Below are 20,588 nucleotides of genomic sequence, written 5' to 3'. Positions count from 1 at the left end.
TGTGTCGCTAACCCGCCATTATTCAAGAAAGACATTCACATTATGAGCAGTGACCTCTGCACAGCAATGTCAAATTCAGTTAGCATACAGGACATGGCTTTTCAAAGCTTCAAAAACAGGTTTGCAGAAATTTGTCTTTGTACTGTGTAACTGTGTTCGTATCTCCAGGTATACTTTTACATATTTAGAAAGAAACTTGTGTGTATACCAATGATGTAGGACCTTGAAATACAAAGTGCATATTTGCGGATGCAAGCCATCCACAGAAGACCGAGCAAGATATTGAGATGGATAGACACTTGGGTACAGGAAAAAAACTCCAATGCCTTCAAAATGTGTCCTGTGCCTATGCTGGGAAACTCTTGGGTGATTTCCAGTAGCCTTTTGTGTATGGAAATGTATTCTTATGTTCGTGTTGATAGCCTGTGACCGAATGTGTGTCTGTCAGAGTATGTGCATTAAGTATGCTTGTGTGGGTGTGCATGTGTGCACGCCAGTGTGTGGGTGAAAAGGGCAAAGACAATGTAATTTTCAGCGTGGAGTTTATCAGTCACTGTAGAGCAGCTACCGAAAATATTTAAGAGCAGAAGAGTCACTTCTATTGCAATTTTAATATTATTATAATGATTCGGGGATACTGTGCTGTGCTTATGTAAACATATAATTAGCGCATTAATGTTAACAAGCAAAAACAATCAAATACGCTTATATAAGCAAACTCAGAAGGGCAAAACTCAGATTCAGGGAACTATTAATGCACATGCATTTCAGCGAAGTGTTTTCAGTCCTTCGTTTGGCAAGCTGGTAAAAGTTAATGAGAGAGTTGTCTCGCTGAAACTTCTTGACATATGGATCAATATCAAAAACAAGATTCCATCATTTGGCAGAGTGGCACTCGCAAAATATAGCAGCGAAATCCACAAACATTTCTCTTTTTCTGGCTTTAGAATTTGTGTTTCTAAAGACCGACTGGTGCACAGAAGGACGGATAAAGGGAAGGGGGTGTGAAATAAAGAGGGAATGGAAGACGGAAGCACGAGACACAGTGATTCAGAGCATGATTTAAATCCATTCACACTGAGAGAACCACTGAATAAACTATAAAGATGAGGAAAAGCCTTAATTTCGGAGTGGGATACTCATAATCACATTTATCTCACAATGCAAGACACAAAGCAAAAAAAAAAAAACAACAACAACAACAAGCAGCACAAGTTTTTGCTACTTCTTCTCACTCAGTCACTCACTGTTTTGTTTTTTTTGCTTCTGTTTTAGCAAGAATTTGACTCGATCTTCCTCCCTGTCCATTCCCTAATTATCCTTTCCTCCTCTTTACTTTGTTTACTTTGTATTGCCAGTGTCTTCTCACAGCAGGTGTGACCACATGGTGTTTTGCCTGTTTTAGATTGGAAAATGAAATCATATGCTTTCCTTTTAAAACTTCCTAGAAAAGCTTTTTATATATCTGTGTTGTATCTTTTCAATTACATGAGCTGTCACCTAAGTAACTGCAGAAAGTGAAGCTTATTTATAGGGTTTTAATGTGTCTACAATCCTGTGGGTGCAAGTAACTCAAACAAACAGTGAGACACACACATGGCTGCTGTAATTTTGTGCACTTTTATGGTTGTAGGGGTGGCTTGGTAGAATACCTGGGCTGTGGTTGCTGCTAGCACACATCACATAAATCTGCCTTTCTGTCTGTTCCCTCCTTCTTCCTAAATGTTGCTTCTGCATTCTCTTCTAATCTCTCCCATCTTCCTCCATCTCTCACTCTTCATTCACACCCTGACCCTTCATTATCCCCGTCCTCCTTCTTACCTTAATCTTTTTCCCTTTCTTTGTCTTCCCCCCTTCCTTTTTTTCCCTCCACTTTTTTTCCTGCCCCTTTATTCATAACTCTCCCTTCCCCTCTCTCACTCTCAAGTGTTTTACTAGCTGCTATCCTCTCTAATAATGTGTGTAGAGCATATAAAACTTTTATTATGGGATATAAAATATGGCCGTCGTGAAGATTGCCAAGAGTAGAGGGAGCCGGGACGTGATTGGAGCAGCAGATGAGATGAACGGGTTGAACCAAGGACATCTGCAGGGGCAGGAAGCAGTAAACTTCAATAGCTTGTCATCCTCCGAAAGGTCTTTAAAGCGCCATTGGATAATGGCAGCATATAGCTCAGGGTTGCAACACGGTCAGTCCACTAATGCATTTATTATCACTGTGATCGATCACACAGAAACGTCCGCACTGAACTTTCGCACACTGGAAGCAGGGTTCGGCATATACAGCGACGCTCTGAAGTTGCTTTATGTTGTTAGTATTAGCAAACCGCTGCGATTAATGAGTATGCTGAAGTGTGTAATTGGCTTAAACACCTTAAGAACATATCTGAGGTGAATAATCTTGATATTCTGAAGTCAACTAAATTCCAGGCAAGTTTTTATCTCATCTGTAATTCATGCAGTCTAATTAAATTTGGGATTTCCATAGACTTTCCCTAGGCTTAGATGGTAAAGTTGATTCATTCCATCATATTTCTCACTCCATGGATCTGGCTCCCTGTGACTGCTGAAACGGTCTGTAACTCCCACCAAATCAAATATGCTTTCTCCAAAATATTACACTTTCACAGCAGGACCCACAGAATATATACAAGAATCTACCCGCGGTGTGCAGCATTTTATTTGCTCCGTATGCTAATTGGCCAGAAAGGAGGAATGATAATTAGTGGTCAGAACCACCCCCGTGGATGTAGTATAAAAAGACACCAGCAGGACCTTTATGAGGAAACGTGTATATATAGGAAGTGGATATAAGTTTGGCCATTAAGAGCATATTAACTTCTGTATAACAGGACACTTGTAGGCATTTGCCTACATTTTATTTCCTCTGCTTGCATTGTTTTTTAAAATGTAAGAGTGCAGCTGGTGAAGACAGAAACACCTGTGTGCGACTTACTGAATGTAGTTTTTGGTATAAACCACATGCGTTGCAGACGTAGCCTCCATTGGCATTTTTCCTCCACAGCGATGTCTTGGTGGTCAGACAGTTAGCGCAGAAAACTCCACTACCTCTGCGCCGCTATAGAGGAAGAAGGAGAGAGACATGTTAGAGAGTGAAAATAAAAACATGGTGTAATGAAGAAATTTGGTGAGGATAAGAAAGATGGCAAATCGCTGGAGGGAAAAAAAAGTGGGTGGGGGGGGGGGGGGACAAAAATGAACTTTTTGATTCCTTTGTAATTTTCATGCCACTCAAGTGCAATAGGCTGGTAGTTAGGGTGGGAGACAGAGGGAGAGAACAGATTGGCTTGGTGGCAGAGAGATGATGGACTCTCATTTATCACACCTAATGGGAAATCCTATTGAGAACATTATTCTTCTCTACAGTGTTTTCCCTGCATAGAACAAGGTTAATAAAAAAAAAAAAAACTACCTCAGTGAAAAGAAAATGATGTAGTCGAGATGACTAAGTTGTTTTCGAATATTCGATAAGATCGAACATGGACTTATCTAAGAAAGACATGAGGCACTGCGGTAATTTTGTCACTTGAAAGACGTGGGAAGAGATGAGTTATGCTTTCACCTTGTAGCATAAAGCGTTTTAGTGTTTATCTGAACTGCAGCAGGTACTTTATAGGCAGGCGTTTGACTTTTACTGTATTAGTGTGCAAGTTCTCATATACACACCTCTGCAGTTCACAGCGCAGTGGTGCATAGAAAAGTAGTGTGTGCAAGGAGGGGTGGGGGGGTGAAAAGGCCAATTGTCGTGGCAACGTGCTCCATCACAGTAATGAGCCAATCACAACGTTTCTCCATCCCATTAAGCCTCTGGCCCCATTCACCACCTTTATGACCCTGAGAGGACAGCATACCTCATCTTTCTCCAGCGGAACTCCTCTGTCAGTTTCTCCCTCTGTCTGCCTATCTATCCTTTCCTGAAACATCCCATAATTATTCCGCTGCGATCTCCACTCTGATCTCTTTAGCCTTTAAAGTGCTCACTATTCCAGGGTTCTCCTTTTCAGCTTCTTTTTAACTGATAATTTTTAGTTATAAAATTCTTAACTACTTGGAGTTTTCATCGCCTGCAGTACCATATCAAAAAATAATCAAATTATCCTAAAACTGGACATGATTCTGTAGAAGAAATCACAACAGGGCCTCAGGAACACTTCTGAAAACACATGGAGCATGCTGCCATCCGGACGACAACACCAAACAACACTGTGTTCTAAATGAATGTCTCTGTGGTAAAAGAGTCCTTATACTGAATGGGCCCGCCTCATGTCCAGACATGTCACCTGTGAAAAATGTCAGAGGCTTGACGATGCAACAAAGGATGTCCCACAATGCCATCAAGAAAGATGAAGAAATAATTTGGCTTTCAAAACTAGAGCAGCTGCTCTCCTCTGTTTTAAAATGTTTGCAAAGTGTTGTTATATGGAAAGGTGATGTAACACATTGGTAAGCATGGCCCGCTTACAACTTTGTTTGAAATGTGTTTCTGGCATCAAATTCAAAAGTAGCATTTAGCACAATAACATTTCACAGTTTCACAGTCTGACATGTTCACTCTGTGAAATTAAATGTAGGCTTTTAAGGATTTACAAGTCATACAAGCGTGCGGTATGAATGTTGGTAAAATCTGTATATGCAGTTTGTGTATCTGGTCTGCCATCTTCCTCTTGCTGTTGTGTTACTCCGTGTTCCCTCCAACATCATGGGGCTATGGTCCACTGGGACCTTCTCTCTGCTGTTTTGTTTTATGTTTATGACAGTGCTGAGAGCTTAGCATTTTTTATTTTTGGTTTTTGGGCTCAGAGCATCCACTGTTCGAAGTTAAAGACATTTCAAGTTCTCACAAAAGAGTGCCACACTTCAATCAGGCTTTCTGTAGTCTCAGAGCTGCAGATGGAGGCACTACCGGCACTTCCACCGAGCATCTGTTTTTGAGCTACGAGCTAAAAGCAGAAGAGCCCAGTGGGCACAGCACTGTTCAGTTTATTTTGCAATCTAATGCACCGGAAAGATCACAGCACAATTAACCACTTAACATAACTTTGGGAACAGACGTTACACACTGAATGTGCATGGAGCATTCAGCCTGAGCAATCCAGTGCAAATACTGCACATTTGAATAGAATCATTTGACATGTTAGTGTAGGTGTGTTAAGAGCTATTGTCATAAGGAATATTCCCATTGTTATCCCCAGCAAGAACATGAGATATTCTTTGAAATCCAAGGAAAATATTTAAATCTATTTGCTTTGTTGCAAATTTAAATGCAAAAAAGTCGGATTTTTGCCAATTTGTTTTAGAAGTTTGCAGTTTTAGCTGATAAACACTAATTTATGATGATGTTCTTCATAGTATCTGGATCACACTGGAGAAACATTGTCTCTCAGTTTCAATATGTGTACAAGAATCTTGCTTCCAATGTTTCTGCATGTATTAAACACCTGAGCTAAAACTACCAGTCTTTAGGGTACACGTGTTTTCATCCATCTGACATTAGACAGCACAACACTTACATTAGCAAATCCTCTCAGCGGCACACTGAGCTTGAGTGTGTATGCCTATTCGAGTGTGGTGCACACACCATACGGTCACCACATGTAGAGAGACGGAGCCAGGTGATTGATTGATGTATGCTTCCTCTGTGGATGTGTGTGTGTGTGCGTACGCGTGTGTGTATGTGTGTATAGTGTTGCAAGCCAAACAGTGCGTCTGTCATCAGAATTCAGTTTCCCTCTGAGCGCTCAAATCACTCACATATGGCCCCACAGCTGCCCCTGAGAGCAGCACACACACCTGAAAATATTGGCTTCCATTGACTAATGAAGCTAGATTTGGATGAGAAGCGGCAAGAAGTGTATGTGTGTGTGTTGGGGATATTTTGGCTACACCAATAGTAGACTACAATAATACTGCATGGTGTGTGTCTGTGTGTTTGTGTGTGTGTGTGTGAATGAGAGGTTCAAGTGTCAATTACACAGGAAACTACAGAAATAGCCCGCACCACCGTCCAAAATGTGCACGTGCATGCACGAATGCTCTCTCAAAATGTGGCTCCTGATATCCAACTTCCTTTTCAATCATCAGCTAGTTGGCTTGACATTTGTGGAAATGTGCAAGCTCACATGCATCATCAACACATCAAACGTACATACACACATTTCTATAAACATACTGTACTGTATATATATATCACATACTGCGAATACTTTGTCTGAATTTGTCTTGTTTTTCTCGGACAACTAGTTTTGTGAGCAGGGTAAATTAGTGTGTACCTACAGTGTGGGTGTGCACTTTTTCTGATTCATTACAGATACCTGGCCTCTTCCGCTCACCTCACCCTGCAGAGAAGGGCCGGCTGTAATTAGGGATCGGGGTCTTAATGACATCTATTTATCTGCGGCCTATAACAGCGTTCAATCAGCACCGCAAACAATGCCCTCTGACGCGCACACAGGCAGACAGTGCTCGTCAGAGGATCAGCGGGCCAGGAAATTAAACTCTTTATCGAGTTCTTCCTAATCAAGCCAAATTCAAACCAACAAATGCATTTCAAATTTATTTATTAACCTTTAAGGATATGTTATGGGAGAGTGCCCCGGGCCCAGATAGGATATGAAATGTTGCTATTCTTATGAACCTATAAAGACAGTTGGGACAAATACCTCTCATTAATTAATCGCCCGAGGATAAGGTCACTATAAACAGCGAGTATACATTATAATCTAGCAATGAGAAGTTGACAATATGTTCAGATTTTATCAGTCTCCTGATGCTTGTAAAAAGAAAAAAACTGAAGAAATTAAGAGTACAATCTACTCAGGGAAGGCTGCATATAAAACAACATTTATTGGTTTAATAACTTCCACAATGAGTTCGGTCAGTCAGCGCTCGAATGCACAAGCAGCTCTAGCGGAAAGCTTTTGTCTGGCATTAGAATTAATGCAAGAATGCATAAACGAGGGTACGCGATCCCGCTGCTGTTTGTTTGGGGAAACATGCAACATCTCACCGTAACATGTATATCATGACTTTAATATGTTTGCGATGCCACACCAGCTTCTCATTCAAGAGTTCGAAGTGGCTGCTTTTAAACTCAAATAGAAGTTGGCCGTTTTCATTGCCTTTTTTGGTGACTTTACTCATAAAACGGCCTAGTGAATTATAACTTAATTTTCGAGAATCTGATGTTGTACTCAACATCAAACATATGGTGTAACCACGCTGTGGCTGAGTGCTTCAGCTTTGGCTTCGAGTCCACTCTGATTTTCTCCTGAAGCCATAAATTTACAGATGTTATACCAACTGTTTACATTGCACAGTCTTTTAAATCTTTATGGAAGAAGTAGCCTGAATAGATAAGCATCCAAAGGTTTGGGTCTCATCGCAATACTGAGGCCCTCAGATTTAGTTTAGCATCTGCAACCAATGTGCACCAGCATTTTAAAACTCTGGTGGTGTAGCTTCAGTTGAAGGAATTTGGCGAGGCCAACTGGTGGCCTTCACATGGGCTGCTGTTTAAAAATTCAACGTTTGTCATCTCTCAGCATTTTTCTGTAATTTCTTCATTTTAAACATTGAGCACGGTGAAGTAAAGGTAAACACGCAAAACATTTTAAATGGTCCTTGACGAAATGTGGCGAAACAGAGAGCCACACAAGAGAGGAGACTGGGGAGAGAGAGAAGAAAGGCATCCATTTAGGCGCCCTGTGGTCTAAAATATATTTAAAAAGAGGGCTTTCCAAACAAAGTCTTTCAAAATGACATTACATTTAATTCACTTAAGTAGTAAGTCGGCCTTGCTTTTAACACACAGATGCACACACAAAAGGAGGCGCGTGCACACACGCACACTTACACTGACTTGCATTAAATCAGTGATTATTTAATCAAGCCAGAAGACCAGCTGGAGGAATTAACTAAATTCCATACTGCCAAGACCAATATCCTATACACTGAATCAGAGAGATACGCATGCACTCGAACACACACGCAAGTTCTTACATAAAAAGGGGAAGAAATAGTCCTTTGGATGAGGATGCAACGATAGTCTCAGATAAAGATTAGCTAAAATTTATCCTCCAGTCACACACAAACTCACTGAAAAGCATCTGGGTCCAATCTAAGAGAACCCCGTGCAGGTTCTACCCACCATTATCTGTTTGTGTGTGCAGGTCTCAGTACGTCGTTTGCATATGGCTGCAAAAGTCCATCTGTGTGGTTTTGTCTGAAACTACTGTGCCGTAAATGGGTTCTTCTAATAGAATAACTGAATTTAAGTCAAATAAATTTAACTTGGATTTAATGACTTAAATTTTGTTAGTTTATTCTTACTGAACAACGAGAAACAATAAAATGAACAAAGCACATATTTGTGCACATGCACGCTTTCTTAAATATTTATTAAAATAATTCTTTTGCCCCTCAGCAAATATTTTATCAGTTAAGACAGATGAATAACTGAGCAATGTAATTAACTGCCTCTTCACTGAGTCTCATTCTTTGCACGGGTTCCAGTTACACAGTTTCAGACTGCCGCTTGCAATCGTAGCCCTTGTTCTGCTCCACAGCCTCTGTGATCTTGGTGTGGCAGCGCATGAAGCAGTTCTCCTCCAGCTGCAGGTTCAAGGCAGTGGAGTTGGAGTATGTTAAACCAGCAGCTGAGAATCTCTGAAGAAGCAGCTCAATGATATTGTAGATCGCCACAATAGCAATATACTGATATCTTTCATGTTTACTTCTTTTTCTTTCAGCTGCTCATCCTCCTCCATCTCAGCCTACCTCTAACATCCTGTTTTATCTCACAAACCCTCTACACGCTCTCCTTCAATACATCCTGAGGTTTTCCTCTTTTTCTCCTGCCTGGCAGCGTCATCTTCAACATCCTTTGTCCAGTATATCCAATCTGCACATGTGCCCTCTCAGCCTTGCCTCTCTAACTTGGTTTCCAAACTGATCAACATGAGCTGTCCCTCTGATGTACTAATTTCTAATCTTGTCCATTCTGCTCTCTCCCAATGAAAATCATCATCTTCATCTTCAACTCTGCCTCCAGCTCCACCTTCTGTCTTTTTGTCAGTGCCACCTTTTCCAAACCATACATCATAGCAGGTCTTACTACGATCTTGTAAACCTTCCTTTTCACTCTCGCTGCTTTCCTTCTGTCACAAATCACTCCTGACACTCATCACCACCCACTCCACTCTGCCCGCACTCCCTTCTTCACCTCTCTTGTGCCCTGTCCATTGCTTTGAATGGCTGAACCCAGGTATTTAAACTCATCTACCCTCAGTGCCTATCCTTCTTGCATGTTCACCTGTCCACCTGTCTCCCTCTCATTCACACATGTATTCTGACTTGCTATATCTTCAGTGTTTTACCAAGCTCTAACTATATTTTAAGGAAATCAACATGTCAACCTGTGGCCACCAAGAGACAGAAAAACAACTACATCAAAGGGAGTAAATTTACTAACCGAGTCAGACTCCAATGAGCAAAAGCACTTTTAAAAGGACAGCTGTCCAGTAGGAGTCTCAGAGGACAAGGAGTAGTCTCTAAGCCACTTCTGAGGTTAGGGGAAAAAGGTCAAAAAACTTGGGGTAAGCTAAGACGTGCTAGGATTTCAAAGAGGATGAAGTCCTATGATAGTGACAGTGCATCAAACCCCTAGTGAAATAAGCTGGTGGGAAAATTCAAATCTGGTTGAACACACGTACAGACCTGACTTCTCTCTGACCAAAAAGAAGAAGCAGGTTCAAAGACAACCTCCACCCTCTGGTTTGCATCTATGTGGAGAAGGATTCGTTCAGCATGAGGATAATATCCCCAAACACACCTCAAAGTGATGCAAGAACTACTTTAAGATCAAAGAAGACCAAGGAGTGATGACTTTCATGGACTTGGGTCCACCTGACCTCAACCCCAACAAACACCTGCAGTGCCACTGAAAAAAGCCACAGATTCCTGACATCACAAGAAGCACTTTGGATCATTGTCAAATAATGTCAGGATAATGAGGGTTGTAAGTTTAAACAAAGTTGTGAGGCATTAAGGTAGAGGGAGATGCAAATAGGGACATTCAATATCTTACAAACACATTAGAATATGACTAACATTTTAAGCGTATGTGTTCATTCTTAAGTCTTTAGCACAAAGTCGATTAAACTGTTTAAAAATCAGTTAATCTTAATCAAGTCAGATGAAATGAGAGAGATTCACACTACCAGCAATCTTTGATTCATTGCTTAAACAAACTAATTACAAGCCAAAGCCTGAGAATGTATTTTTAAGCAGGGAACAAGTTTTTTTCTTAACTTCTTAAGTGAAACCTCCTACATTTTCTGCTGATTATCTGCTCACATGATATTAGCAAGGAGGAAGAAATAGTACAGCATTAAACTTCCAAAAATGCCCTACCCCAGTAGCTCTGTGAAAGGGTACAACCGAAGGACTAATTACCCCTTGAGGAATCAAGAGACCTTTTTAAAAAAAAGGATAATGATGACACACTGTAGAAAAACATTATAGTCTGTGGAGTACTTTGCCTTGACTCAGTACCTATAAGCCTGAGAGCCTGAAAGCAACAGGTTTTGCAAGTACACAGTTATGGAGCATTTGAGCAGTTTGCAATTCTAAAAGTACTTATTAAATGAGTTGTACGTGTCACTAAAGCAGCGCGAACTAATGAGGAAAGTTGAGAGGAGAAAGGAATTTGAAAGAAACTGTTGCTAGAATCAAAATTGTCTGTTTCTTATCACAATACCCACTGTTCTGTCACAGTGAGTGTGACCTTGAGCTTCCAAGCACAGCCTGTACCAATAATACGACCATCTGCTTCAGCAGCCCTCAGACACCCACCCCATTCTCCATTATCTCCCCTCTTTAAAAGCAGCACCAACAGAACTTAAAGAAAATCAAATTTCAGAGCAAAAGCGCTCAGCAGTGAGCCTACTGTGGCACTGTTTATGAGCAGAGGTTGGCAGTTAGGATGACTCGCAAGTGAAATTTCCAAATAAAACACATCCTCAGACATTAGCTATGTAGGGAGAGCGGGACCAGAATATTAACATCCTGTTTTTGTAAATATCTAGCGAGATAATGCCAGAGAGGGCACCCCTTGCTGTGAATAAATACATACGGCATGATGACAGCGTTTGAGGCAAAGCCCAGAACTGGCTGACACTAAAGCATTTTCTTTAAAAGGAATGCAAGTGACTGCTTACAATATAGCTATGTGTGGAGATCAAAATCTAAACAGCTGTCATATATCAGACCACACAAGTCACATTCTCACTCCTGCCAAGAAGATTAGGCATAACAAGCCCTTTATCCCCGCTGCCTTAGGCCTCTACGTGACGGTATAAACAGAAGGAAGGCGATGATTGCTTGTCATTGATTGGTATTTATGGCTTTGCAAATTGTGATAATGATGACAATGGTGATTCGTCTCATGGTTGTCGCCTGAAAGTCTGTATCAGCACCTTATACTGGTGACTTTCAGTTTCATGCAAGAAACTATCAATACCCGCCAAAGTGGCAGTGGCCCACCAGCACAAAAATAAGCTTGAAACATATTCTTAGTAACTTTGTTACATGACAGGTTGCGATAGTGGTGAAACTGCAAATACGCATGCGGATGCAACCGCAGAATAAATATTTTAAAAACAGTCTGGACAGCTGAGGTGCTGAATAAGAGTGAAGAAATGACAACCAAGATCCTTTGTTAGTAAGAAATGTCAATACACATACAGTACTGTCGACTTTGTGTGACAGTGAAATAAAAGGTGTCAGCTTACACAGCCAGTCTTTTATTCTAGGCCCGCATATCTCTCTATGTGTGTGTGTGTGTGTGTGTGTGTGTGTGTGTGTGTGTGTGTGTGTGTTTTTATGTCTATGTGTTTGTGCTGAAGCCAGACGTAAGTGTCTAAAGCAAAAGCAGGGGAGAAGAAAACACCGGAACACGATGACATCACCATTACACGCACACCTACGCAAACACATCTCCAACCGTCAGACGAGAAGAGTGAGGTCAATGCATCTCTCTCTCTCTCACAGACACACACAAACACACACACGCCAGATATGGGTCACACACTGTGGCCCACTTCCCTCATTTCATTCATTCAGCCTTTGCGATCACTCCTTTCCGGATCCTTTTCTCCTTCCCGGCTCTGGTCTATTCATCCTCCCTCCTTTCAGTTAATACGGCACGTTGTTACCTTTGTGACGCTGCAGCGAGACTCTCGATTCCTGTGAAATGTGCAAAAACTGGCCTGTGCACAAACACAGGGCAGGCAACATTTTGGCGAAATCCTACTTCCATTGATCTAATTTTGATAAACGATCTCAGTTGCACTGACTTCACAGTTATGTGTTTCGGGTAAAAGTGTGATAACCGGTGGAGTGTATGAGAGGGAGAGAGAGAAAGATAGAGCGCAAGAGATGCAAAGGGAAGAAAGGGAAATCATTCTGCGTTGATCTAATTTTGATAAACAGCCTGAATGTATGCAGACCTGGAGTCCGTAGACCCGGAGATCGGGGCTGTGTGTTTGTGTATCTGTATGAGGTGAGTTTCCATCTGGACTACTGATGAATATCAAGTTCTTTGTACTTCTGTTTATCAAGCAACTCGTTTTATGAAGCTAAAACTCACCGTTTTGATAAGATAGCGTGAGATAGACTGTGTGCATTTTCTTGTATTCCTGATTTAACCTTGGACTTTCTCTGTATGGTGATAGAGGAAGAAAAAAACAAAAAAACAAACAAAAAACAATTCTCTATGTTGTGCTTTTTATCTTGGGAAATACTTCACACTGCCACCTCCTTAAGCATTCCAATTTATTCATTTTAAACAATCTAAGAGTAGAAATAAACATTAAAAAAACTACATTTTGTTCAACTCAAATCAAACCAAGGGGTTTGCATTTTTTGCCATAATCGACCACTTGCATGTTTTTAATCTGGCAATGTGCAAGACGCTCTCGATTATAAAGCCACACGTGCATTTCCTTATCTAAAATTACATTTTAATTTCCTCCTTTTAAAGCAGAGCACTTCATGACCCACTTCACACTGACCGGTATTCGACGTGTGTGTGAGCAGGATGTATACAAATGAAAGTCGGTGTCTGTGTGTGAATGACTGGGGAGCAAAAGAAAGAGAAAGAGAAAGAAGTGCGTGTGCGCGCGCGTGTGTGTGTGTGTGTGCGTGTGTGTGTGTGTGTGTGTGTGTGCGTGTGTGTGTGTGTGCGTGTGTGTGTGTGTGTGTGCGTGTGTGTGCGTGTGTGTGCGTGTGTGTGGCGTCATGGGAAGGCCCTGTAGGTTGACATAAATACACATGCACGTGTACACGCACACAACACACACACACACGGGCAATGTGCACATAATCTGGTGTGGAAACCAGGGCACTGAAACCTTAACTCACCCCAAAACGGAAAGAGAGAGCGAGAGAGAGATGGAAATATACAAAAGAGCCTCATTATAATGGTCATCCATAATACTTGTTGTTTTATCCACTGGTATTAAGTGTCTTATTAACTGTCTTTAGACTGTTTTTACTGTTTACCTGAGAATAGTTCAGGGGGCTGATTCCCACACAACAAAAAGACCCACCTGATCCACTCAGGTGGTGGACTTTTGCTTTGTAAATTAAGTGAAAGTGTCTGTTTGAGGTGCTGAAAAGCTACACAGCCGGAGTAGTGCCAGCAGCTGATCAGTGCTGTATGTTCGGCTGATCTGCTAGCTTCAGTTTTGTCCGCAATGGACGATGTCCTGTTATCCAGTAGTCATGCAATTGTATAGATATGAATGAGGAGCAAAAAACAACGTAATTTATGTGTGAATAGGTTCAACTCCCATGCACATATAAAGCAATTTACTTGTCATGCATCACTTAGCTGGTTGTTGTAATGGCTATTCTATGCTCCGGGCAGTCAACTGTAAGCTGCGGTTGGTTGCCGCTTCAACCGGTTGCCTCAAATGAGTTTAACTCAGTAATTGCACACAGTGACTCTTCCTGTCATTGCTACAAGACCCTGAATATCACTGGCAATTCAACATAGGTCCTAGTCTTCCTATGAGTACGGCCATGGCTACTCTCAGTAGTTGTTCTTTCAAACTTGTAACCAAAGGCTTCAATCTTTAAGCACATGCATATTGTAACCAGATTTGGACACCCAAAGCTCTGATGTTGTATAGCCGGAAAACTGAGTACATATTCCCATCAGTCACAACATTAAAAGCACCTGCCTAATACTGTCACTAAAAACAGCTCTGACTCCAGTGGGAATGGACACGTGACCTCAGAGATCAGGTAAATCTCAGCACTCGGGTTGTAAAACCACAGTGCCTTGTGGGAAGTCATGCATGGATTAAACTTCTCAGGAAAGCACATTTCTCTCTATTAACAGAGACAGGAAAAGTTTTCTCAGTCCCTAAATGTTCATTTTGAACTGATGAGAATAGCTGTGATGCTAATTGTTTAATACTGTTTTAATTTAAACAAGTTAAAGATGGGCACGAGTGTAAACTTGCACACAGACACACACACAGGCGCTACACATTACAACTTAATTGCTAAACAACCCTGGACAGGCAAGATTTCCCTAAATGACAAGAGCAGAAAGATTAAAAAAAAAAAAAAAAAGACTGAAGAACAAAATACGACTGAGAAGAAAAGGAAAAAGAAGCGAGAGAAGACTCAACCATGCTGCACAGAGCAGTGTATTACACCTCTAAACGACCTCACACAATGCCCTGCACACACACATATTCTTGGCAGAATGACTATCTTCCTAATTAGCTGTAGAGGGGAAGTGTAAAAAAGGGGAGAAGAAGAGGAGGAGGAGGATGAGGAGGCCGGGCTTGAAAAGAGAGAATAGTGAATTGACTAGAAAAGAGGGAAATTTTCACATCATTGTCATTTCTAGTATTGTTAACTCCACAGCGCTAAGTTCTCTTCTTGACAGGTTTTAATTTATGTTCTAACACGGATAAATGAACTATTGTGGTGCACCGCTACATTTACCAATCACTTTCTCTACCAGTCATCCAGTTTAGCCATATGTGTCAACTCCTCACCCACCTGGCCACACGCCTGTCTCTTTCTCTACGCCCTGTCAATCTACTAAGCAAATGCTGCAATTATGAGCACAGAAAAAGAGCAGACGGGAGGAAAAGATAGAGGTTGAGCAAGGTTCAAGACTTTGCTGAAGCTGAAGATTTTCAGATTCTCCTCAAGCTTCAACCTGATTGTAAATAGTGTGTTTTTTTTCTGCTGTGTGTGAGCATCTGCACATGTATTTTAGTGGCAGAGGCCACGGCAGTGGGAAATGAGCAACACAGAGTGGGCACAGAGGTCAAGGTGATGCCTGGGAAGCACAGGTAGTATACAAAACACACACGCACACACACACACACAGGATTCAGTAACACAAGCTTTAGACACAGTGCACAGATACAAACCCACAACAACAGAGTAATAGAGGTAGTGAAATATAGGCAAGCAAAAGAATGGCTTTTCTCTGTGAAGTGTTAATCGGCTAAAGTTGTGATAACTTTTACAAAGCATTAATTGTTTCAATCCCTGTGTTTACTGCAGCGGTACTCTAATAAATTTTAAGCATAATGTATAAAAGTATTAAAAGGTCAAGTTAAAAGAAAAAAGTCAACAGTTTATAACCAAATCTGTTTAAAAAACATAAAAACAATGCTGGAAAAAGTGCAAAAAAAAAGATTTGTAACACTATATGCTCTGAAGCCCAGTTTGCAGTTGATCAACTTTACCCATCAAACTGAAGCCAAAAGGACAAATAATAAGCTCAGTCAGCTCATTAAGGTCCACTCATAAAAATTCGAAAGCCATACTGGAGTCAAAGCAAACAAATGAACACCACTTCAACAACCTAATGAGAGCTGAGCCAGGTTAAATGTGCATATAAAAAACGAGTTTTAAAGAAGATGATGAAATTGAATCTCAATACATCTGCCTGTCTCTATCTATCCAACCAGTTTTTGCTCTGCATTCAGTCACTTGTGGAAGCAATTCACACCAAGAGCTCTACCGCCTGCAATAACGAGTGCCTGAAATTAATGACATTGATTTCTTTGAACCATCATTACTGTGGAAGTGACGGCACTTTATAATTTCTTTATGCTCGTCTCGGTATGAGGTAACTGTTAGCTACTCTTAAACACGCTGCAGTGTTGACGACTGTATGCCGACATTAATGATGGAGAAGACAGTGGGCTGATAAGGTACTGCTGTGTCTGGTCTATTTAAGACAATGTCTGCCATGCCAAAGCTAAGGATTTATTATTATTTATGCGGAGGGACTTAGAGATGGCGAAGTATCTATGCTTGTTACTGCGAAAGAGACGGCTCGGAAAAATGTCCACAGTTTTGGTGCCTGTATACACAGACGCACAGAGAAAGCAGAGAGCATATCTAAGTAGTTTACTATGCTCCCGTATGAAAGACACTCATTTAAATTTGGCTTTTTATTCTGAATTTGAATAGAATTTGCATTCAGATTGATTGTAGACTTGAATTTTTCATAGGGTGTCATCCAGCAACATATTAATCACTAACCATGAATGAATGAATATTCTTTATTGTCATTGTCACAGGTACAATGAAATTGAAAGATGTCTCTGGTCAGTGCAACATCACAAAAGATAAATACTTAAAAACTATAATTAAATACTTAAAAACTATAATGATAGGATATAAAAGATAGAAATACATATAAAATACAGTATACTCATACCGTAGATACACCCAAGCAATCCAGGCCTAAGGCCCCATACAGACACTCAACATACGACCTAGTTGATATATCACTCAAACAATCAATCACTCAGTCAATTTGTTAGCGCATCCAACAAAACATGTCTGAAAGCATTCCAACATCAAGGGCACAAATGACAACAGGGGCAATGAAAGTCATCTGCTTTTAGTAGCATTGAGACATGATATTGCAATTGGGTAGAAACTGTGTTTGAGTCTGTTAGTCCTTGTGTATGTTGTTCTATACAGTTTACCTGAAGGCAGCAGTTCGAACATGGAGTGTCCAGGGTGTGAGGTGTCCTTTATGATGTTATGGGCTCTTTTGAGGCAGCGGGAACTGTGTAGGTCTTTCAGTTTGAGGAGAGGGCAGCCGATTGTCCTTTGGGCAGCGTTGATTACTCCCTGGAGTGCTTTCCTCTGAGCCACTGTGCAGCTAGCGTACCATATGCCTATGCAGTACGTTAGTATGCTTTCGATGGAGGCTCTGTAGAAAGACACCAGCAGTCTCTGTGTGATGTTGTTCTTCCTAAGCACTCTCAGAAAGTACAGTCTCTGTTGTGTCTTTTTCAGTAGCTCAGAGGTATTCACACTCCAGGATAGGTTTCCCTCTATGCTGACTCCCAAGAAGCGGAAGTCTGCCACCCTCTCCACACAGTCGTCTGCAACCATGTGTTGCAGATGAATCATCTCACATGTTCTCTCGACTGACATTTAGCCCATTTTCAGCATGTTCTTCCCGCCATTTGTCTCTGCCCTCACATTAACTTTTATTGAGGGGGAATAAAGCTAACCCTTCTCCTGGTCGGTAGCCGCCAGGTAGTCCAACTTCAATAACGATACAAACATTGTTGCTGTTTAGTTTTCTGTCTTGATTTATGTCCAAAGTGATAGCAGGGCTTTATTTTATTGTGACACTGGAAACAATTGTACATCCACAGTGTTTGTTTGACTTTGTGACCCAAAGTAGAGTTTGTACCCGAGAATGGCTAATGACGTCAGACTCAGGAAGTGGGTGGGCAAACTGCAATCGGGAAATAAGAGGCAGCCTAACTGGACCTAATGCTACTCAGCATTTTAACACAGGGAAGCTGAGTATGGATGGGAAAATAACTGTGCAGGTATAAACCACAATTGTAGACCACTAAAGCCTCCATGTTTTTTTTCCCTGCCAGTTCACTCAAGAGTCATTAAGAACATTTTCAAGGAAAAAACCATCAGGGGGTTATCAAACCCATAAGAATGAATCCTCTGGGCATCATGAATACTCGCCTTGAAATTTATGTTGATACTACATACAGTTACAATCAACATAGTTCAATTCAGATCATCTGCCCCACAGAGTCATTTCTATACCTATTATGCTAGTGTGGCGCAGTCTAGTGAAAACCGCATATCACTCAGCAATCTGCATGCTTTGGGGTGCACCATTTGCATGCTACAGCATCCCTGTGTTTAGTATGCAAATGAGTATGAGATGCAAATGCTCTCTTGTGTATGTGTTGATGCATCTGCACATTCACGTGGAAGCGATTGTGCCAGGTTATTCTAAATATCTCCGTATTTTAATGTATTCACTTATTCTATGACACCACTGAGGCTCCAGCGATGCTAAATGGTGTGATCATCTCAGGGCCCATTTGACATTTTCCACCAAGACAGGCCCTCAGGGTGGAGTTAGAGACTAAAACATCAATATCTGAATTACTCTAACCCCTTCACCAGCCCTTCCTCCCTTCACTCCTCTCTGTTTCCCAAAGTCCTTTTGCTGCATTGGGGCCACACACAAACACTTGTTTAAAGAAAAAGACACGCACACACACTCGGGGTGTTGATGGCCATGCTCTAGCTGTCAAGAGGAACGGAAGAGATCAGCTATCCTCCAAGTAGTGTGCGCGTGTGTGTGTAATCGATGTCTCATCTTTGTTCCATTTGCTCCAGACAGAGCCATGTATGATAACCCTTGTTATCGGAGAGCAAGAGAAAGACAGGGCTGCTCGGGGACTATCACCTGACACCCTATTTGTTGAGAGATTTTCATACTGTTTTCAGACAGTCTTCCATCTGTCGAGAAAACAGCGTTAACGTGCAGAGGTGTCCTAGCTGACTTAAAGAATTTGATGTCACCTATGGGGCTTTAATTGGACTTGGTGTCTTTTCACACATGGCTCGCAGCCGCTGCCAAAAGTCGGATCTAGCAACAGGTTTGAAACCTGGCTTCAAATCCAACTTGGCTCTGACACCTTCATAGGCAGTGACTACAGCTACATCAAGAGCAGAACTGAAGATATAGATAAGCTTAATTTAGAAGAACTTCACTATTTATGCTCAGTGTATTTCTGCAATCTGTACGTTTCTGCTGACGGAATAAACTCATGTAATTCTGCAGTTAGAATCTCTTTTCAAGTCCTTGTTTATTTTTTTATCATTTCGCATCCCTTTAAATTCCTCTTCTTATTTGTTTTTTTGTGGGAGGGGTACTAGCTAGGCAGCCTGGTGGTGCAGTGGTTAGCACTCATGGCTCACAGCAAGAAGTTCCTGGGTTTGAATTCAGTGGCTGGCTGGGGTTTTCTGTGTGGAGTTTACATGCTCTCCCCATGCTTGTGTGGGTTTTTTCTGGGTACTCCGGCTTCCTTCCACAGCCCAAAAGACATGAATGGGTTATGTTAACTGCCAATTCTAAATTGGCCTTAGGGGTGAATAGTTTCTCTCTCTCAGTGTAAGCTCTGTGATTGGCTGGCGACCTGTCCAGGGTGTACCCTGCCTTTTGCCCTATGACAGTCGAGACAGGCTCCAGTTTCTCAGATGCCTGAATTGAATAAGTGAAAGAAAATGGATAGAAGGTATTTTATCCTATTTTGACAGGACAGTGCAGAGAGCAGACAGGAAAAGGGGAGGGAATAGTTTGGACTAGAAACAAGGTCTCTGCAGCGAGAGCTCTAGCCTTCAGTACATCAGGTCATCAAATTAACCAGGTGATCAGTAGTGGTGCCATATTTTTGCATAATTAAAGTGTTTGAAGTCAGTTCAATGAACTAGCTATAGATGCTACAACAAGTCAGGCTTTTATGTGGGAATGTTTTTTAGGCTACTAAATGTGCTGACTGGAAATTGGTAAAAGAACACAAGGTGCTAATTTAGAAATTTAGCATCTAATACACAATACCTATTTGCAGTAATCAATATCCTGGAAAAGGTACAGAGAAGCAGGATAAAACTGAGCAAAAATTGACCACATTACAAAAAAAACTCCCAACAAAAATCCCTGAAATCAAACCAGTGGTTAGAAAGAACAGTGAAGAGGATTCTTCGTTTACAGCGAGAAATGCAACTGGGTCAGTCAAGGACAAGGAATCTCAATTTTTCTCTCTGTCTCAGCTTCTATACCACCCCTGCAGAAAACAATCTGTTTGAGAAAGAAGCAAAAGAGAGAGAGGGATACAGTGTGGGAGAATAAGAAGGAAACAGAGAGAGAAAAAGAAGGAAAGGGAGTGAGCAAATTACTACTTGTGAATAAAATTTTGTACTAACAGCTTGATATCATCCAACATAGCCACATACACACAGTCACACACACTATCATTCAGCCGGATACAGCCTGAAGGCTGACTTATTCTCCTCAGAGTGCTTCATGCACTCTCATAATGAGACACACACACAAACACTCTTGTAGACTCACTAAAGACACCTACAGCTAGCAAATACCAAGACCTTCAAAGTGATGGTTAGCACTTAGTCATTACTGAGCGATACAAAGAAACAGGGAAAGAGGAATGGGATGAGATAAA

At 41.3% G+C, this 20,588-nt stretch overlaps 2 protein-coding genes across 4 annotated transcripts in view; both read right to left on the bottom strand.

Moving 5' to 3' along the window:
- LOC146643760 (uncharacterized) overlaps positions 1-20,588 on the bottom strand; it is a 403,826-nt gene that overhangs the window by 76,192 nt on the left and 307,046 nt on the right. The gene's annotated exons all lie outside the window — the stretch shown is intronic.
- Positions 1-20,588, bottom strand: part of trps1 (trichorhinophalangeal syndrome I) — a 137,176-nt gene that overhangs the window by 7,721 nt on the left and 108,867 nt on the right. For all 3 annotated transcript variants that reach the window (XM_085395613.1, XM_085395611.1, XM_085395614.1), the window contains exon 10: positions 2,957-3,079. In XM_085395613.1, the coding sequence (XP_085251739.1) occupies positions 2,957-3,079 (123 nt within the window). The remainder of the gene's footprint in view (positions 1-2,956; positions 3,080-20,588) is intronic.

This window comes from Rhamphochromis longiceps, linkage group LG22 (assembly GCF_057381845.1).
Source record: "Rhamphochromis longiceps isolate RC_006_pf linkage group LG22, R_longiceps_female_GT1.1, whole genome shotgun sequence".
NCBI lineage: Eukaryota > Metazoa > Chordata > Actinopteri > Cichliformes > Cichlidae > Rhamphochromis > Rhamphochromis longiceps.
This window is presented reverse-complemented; position numbering and strand designations above follow the sequence as displayed.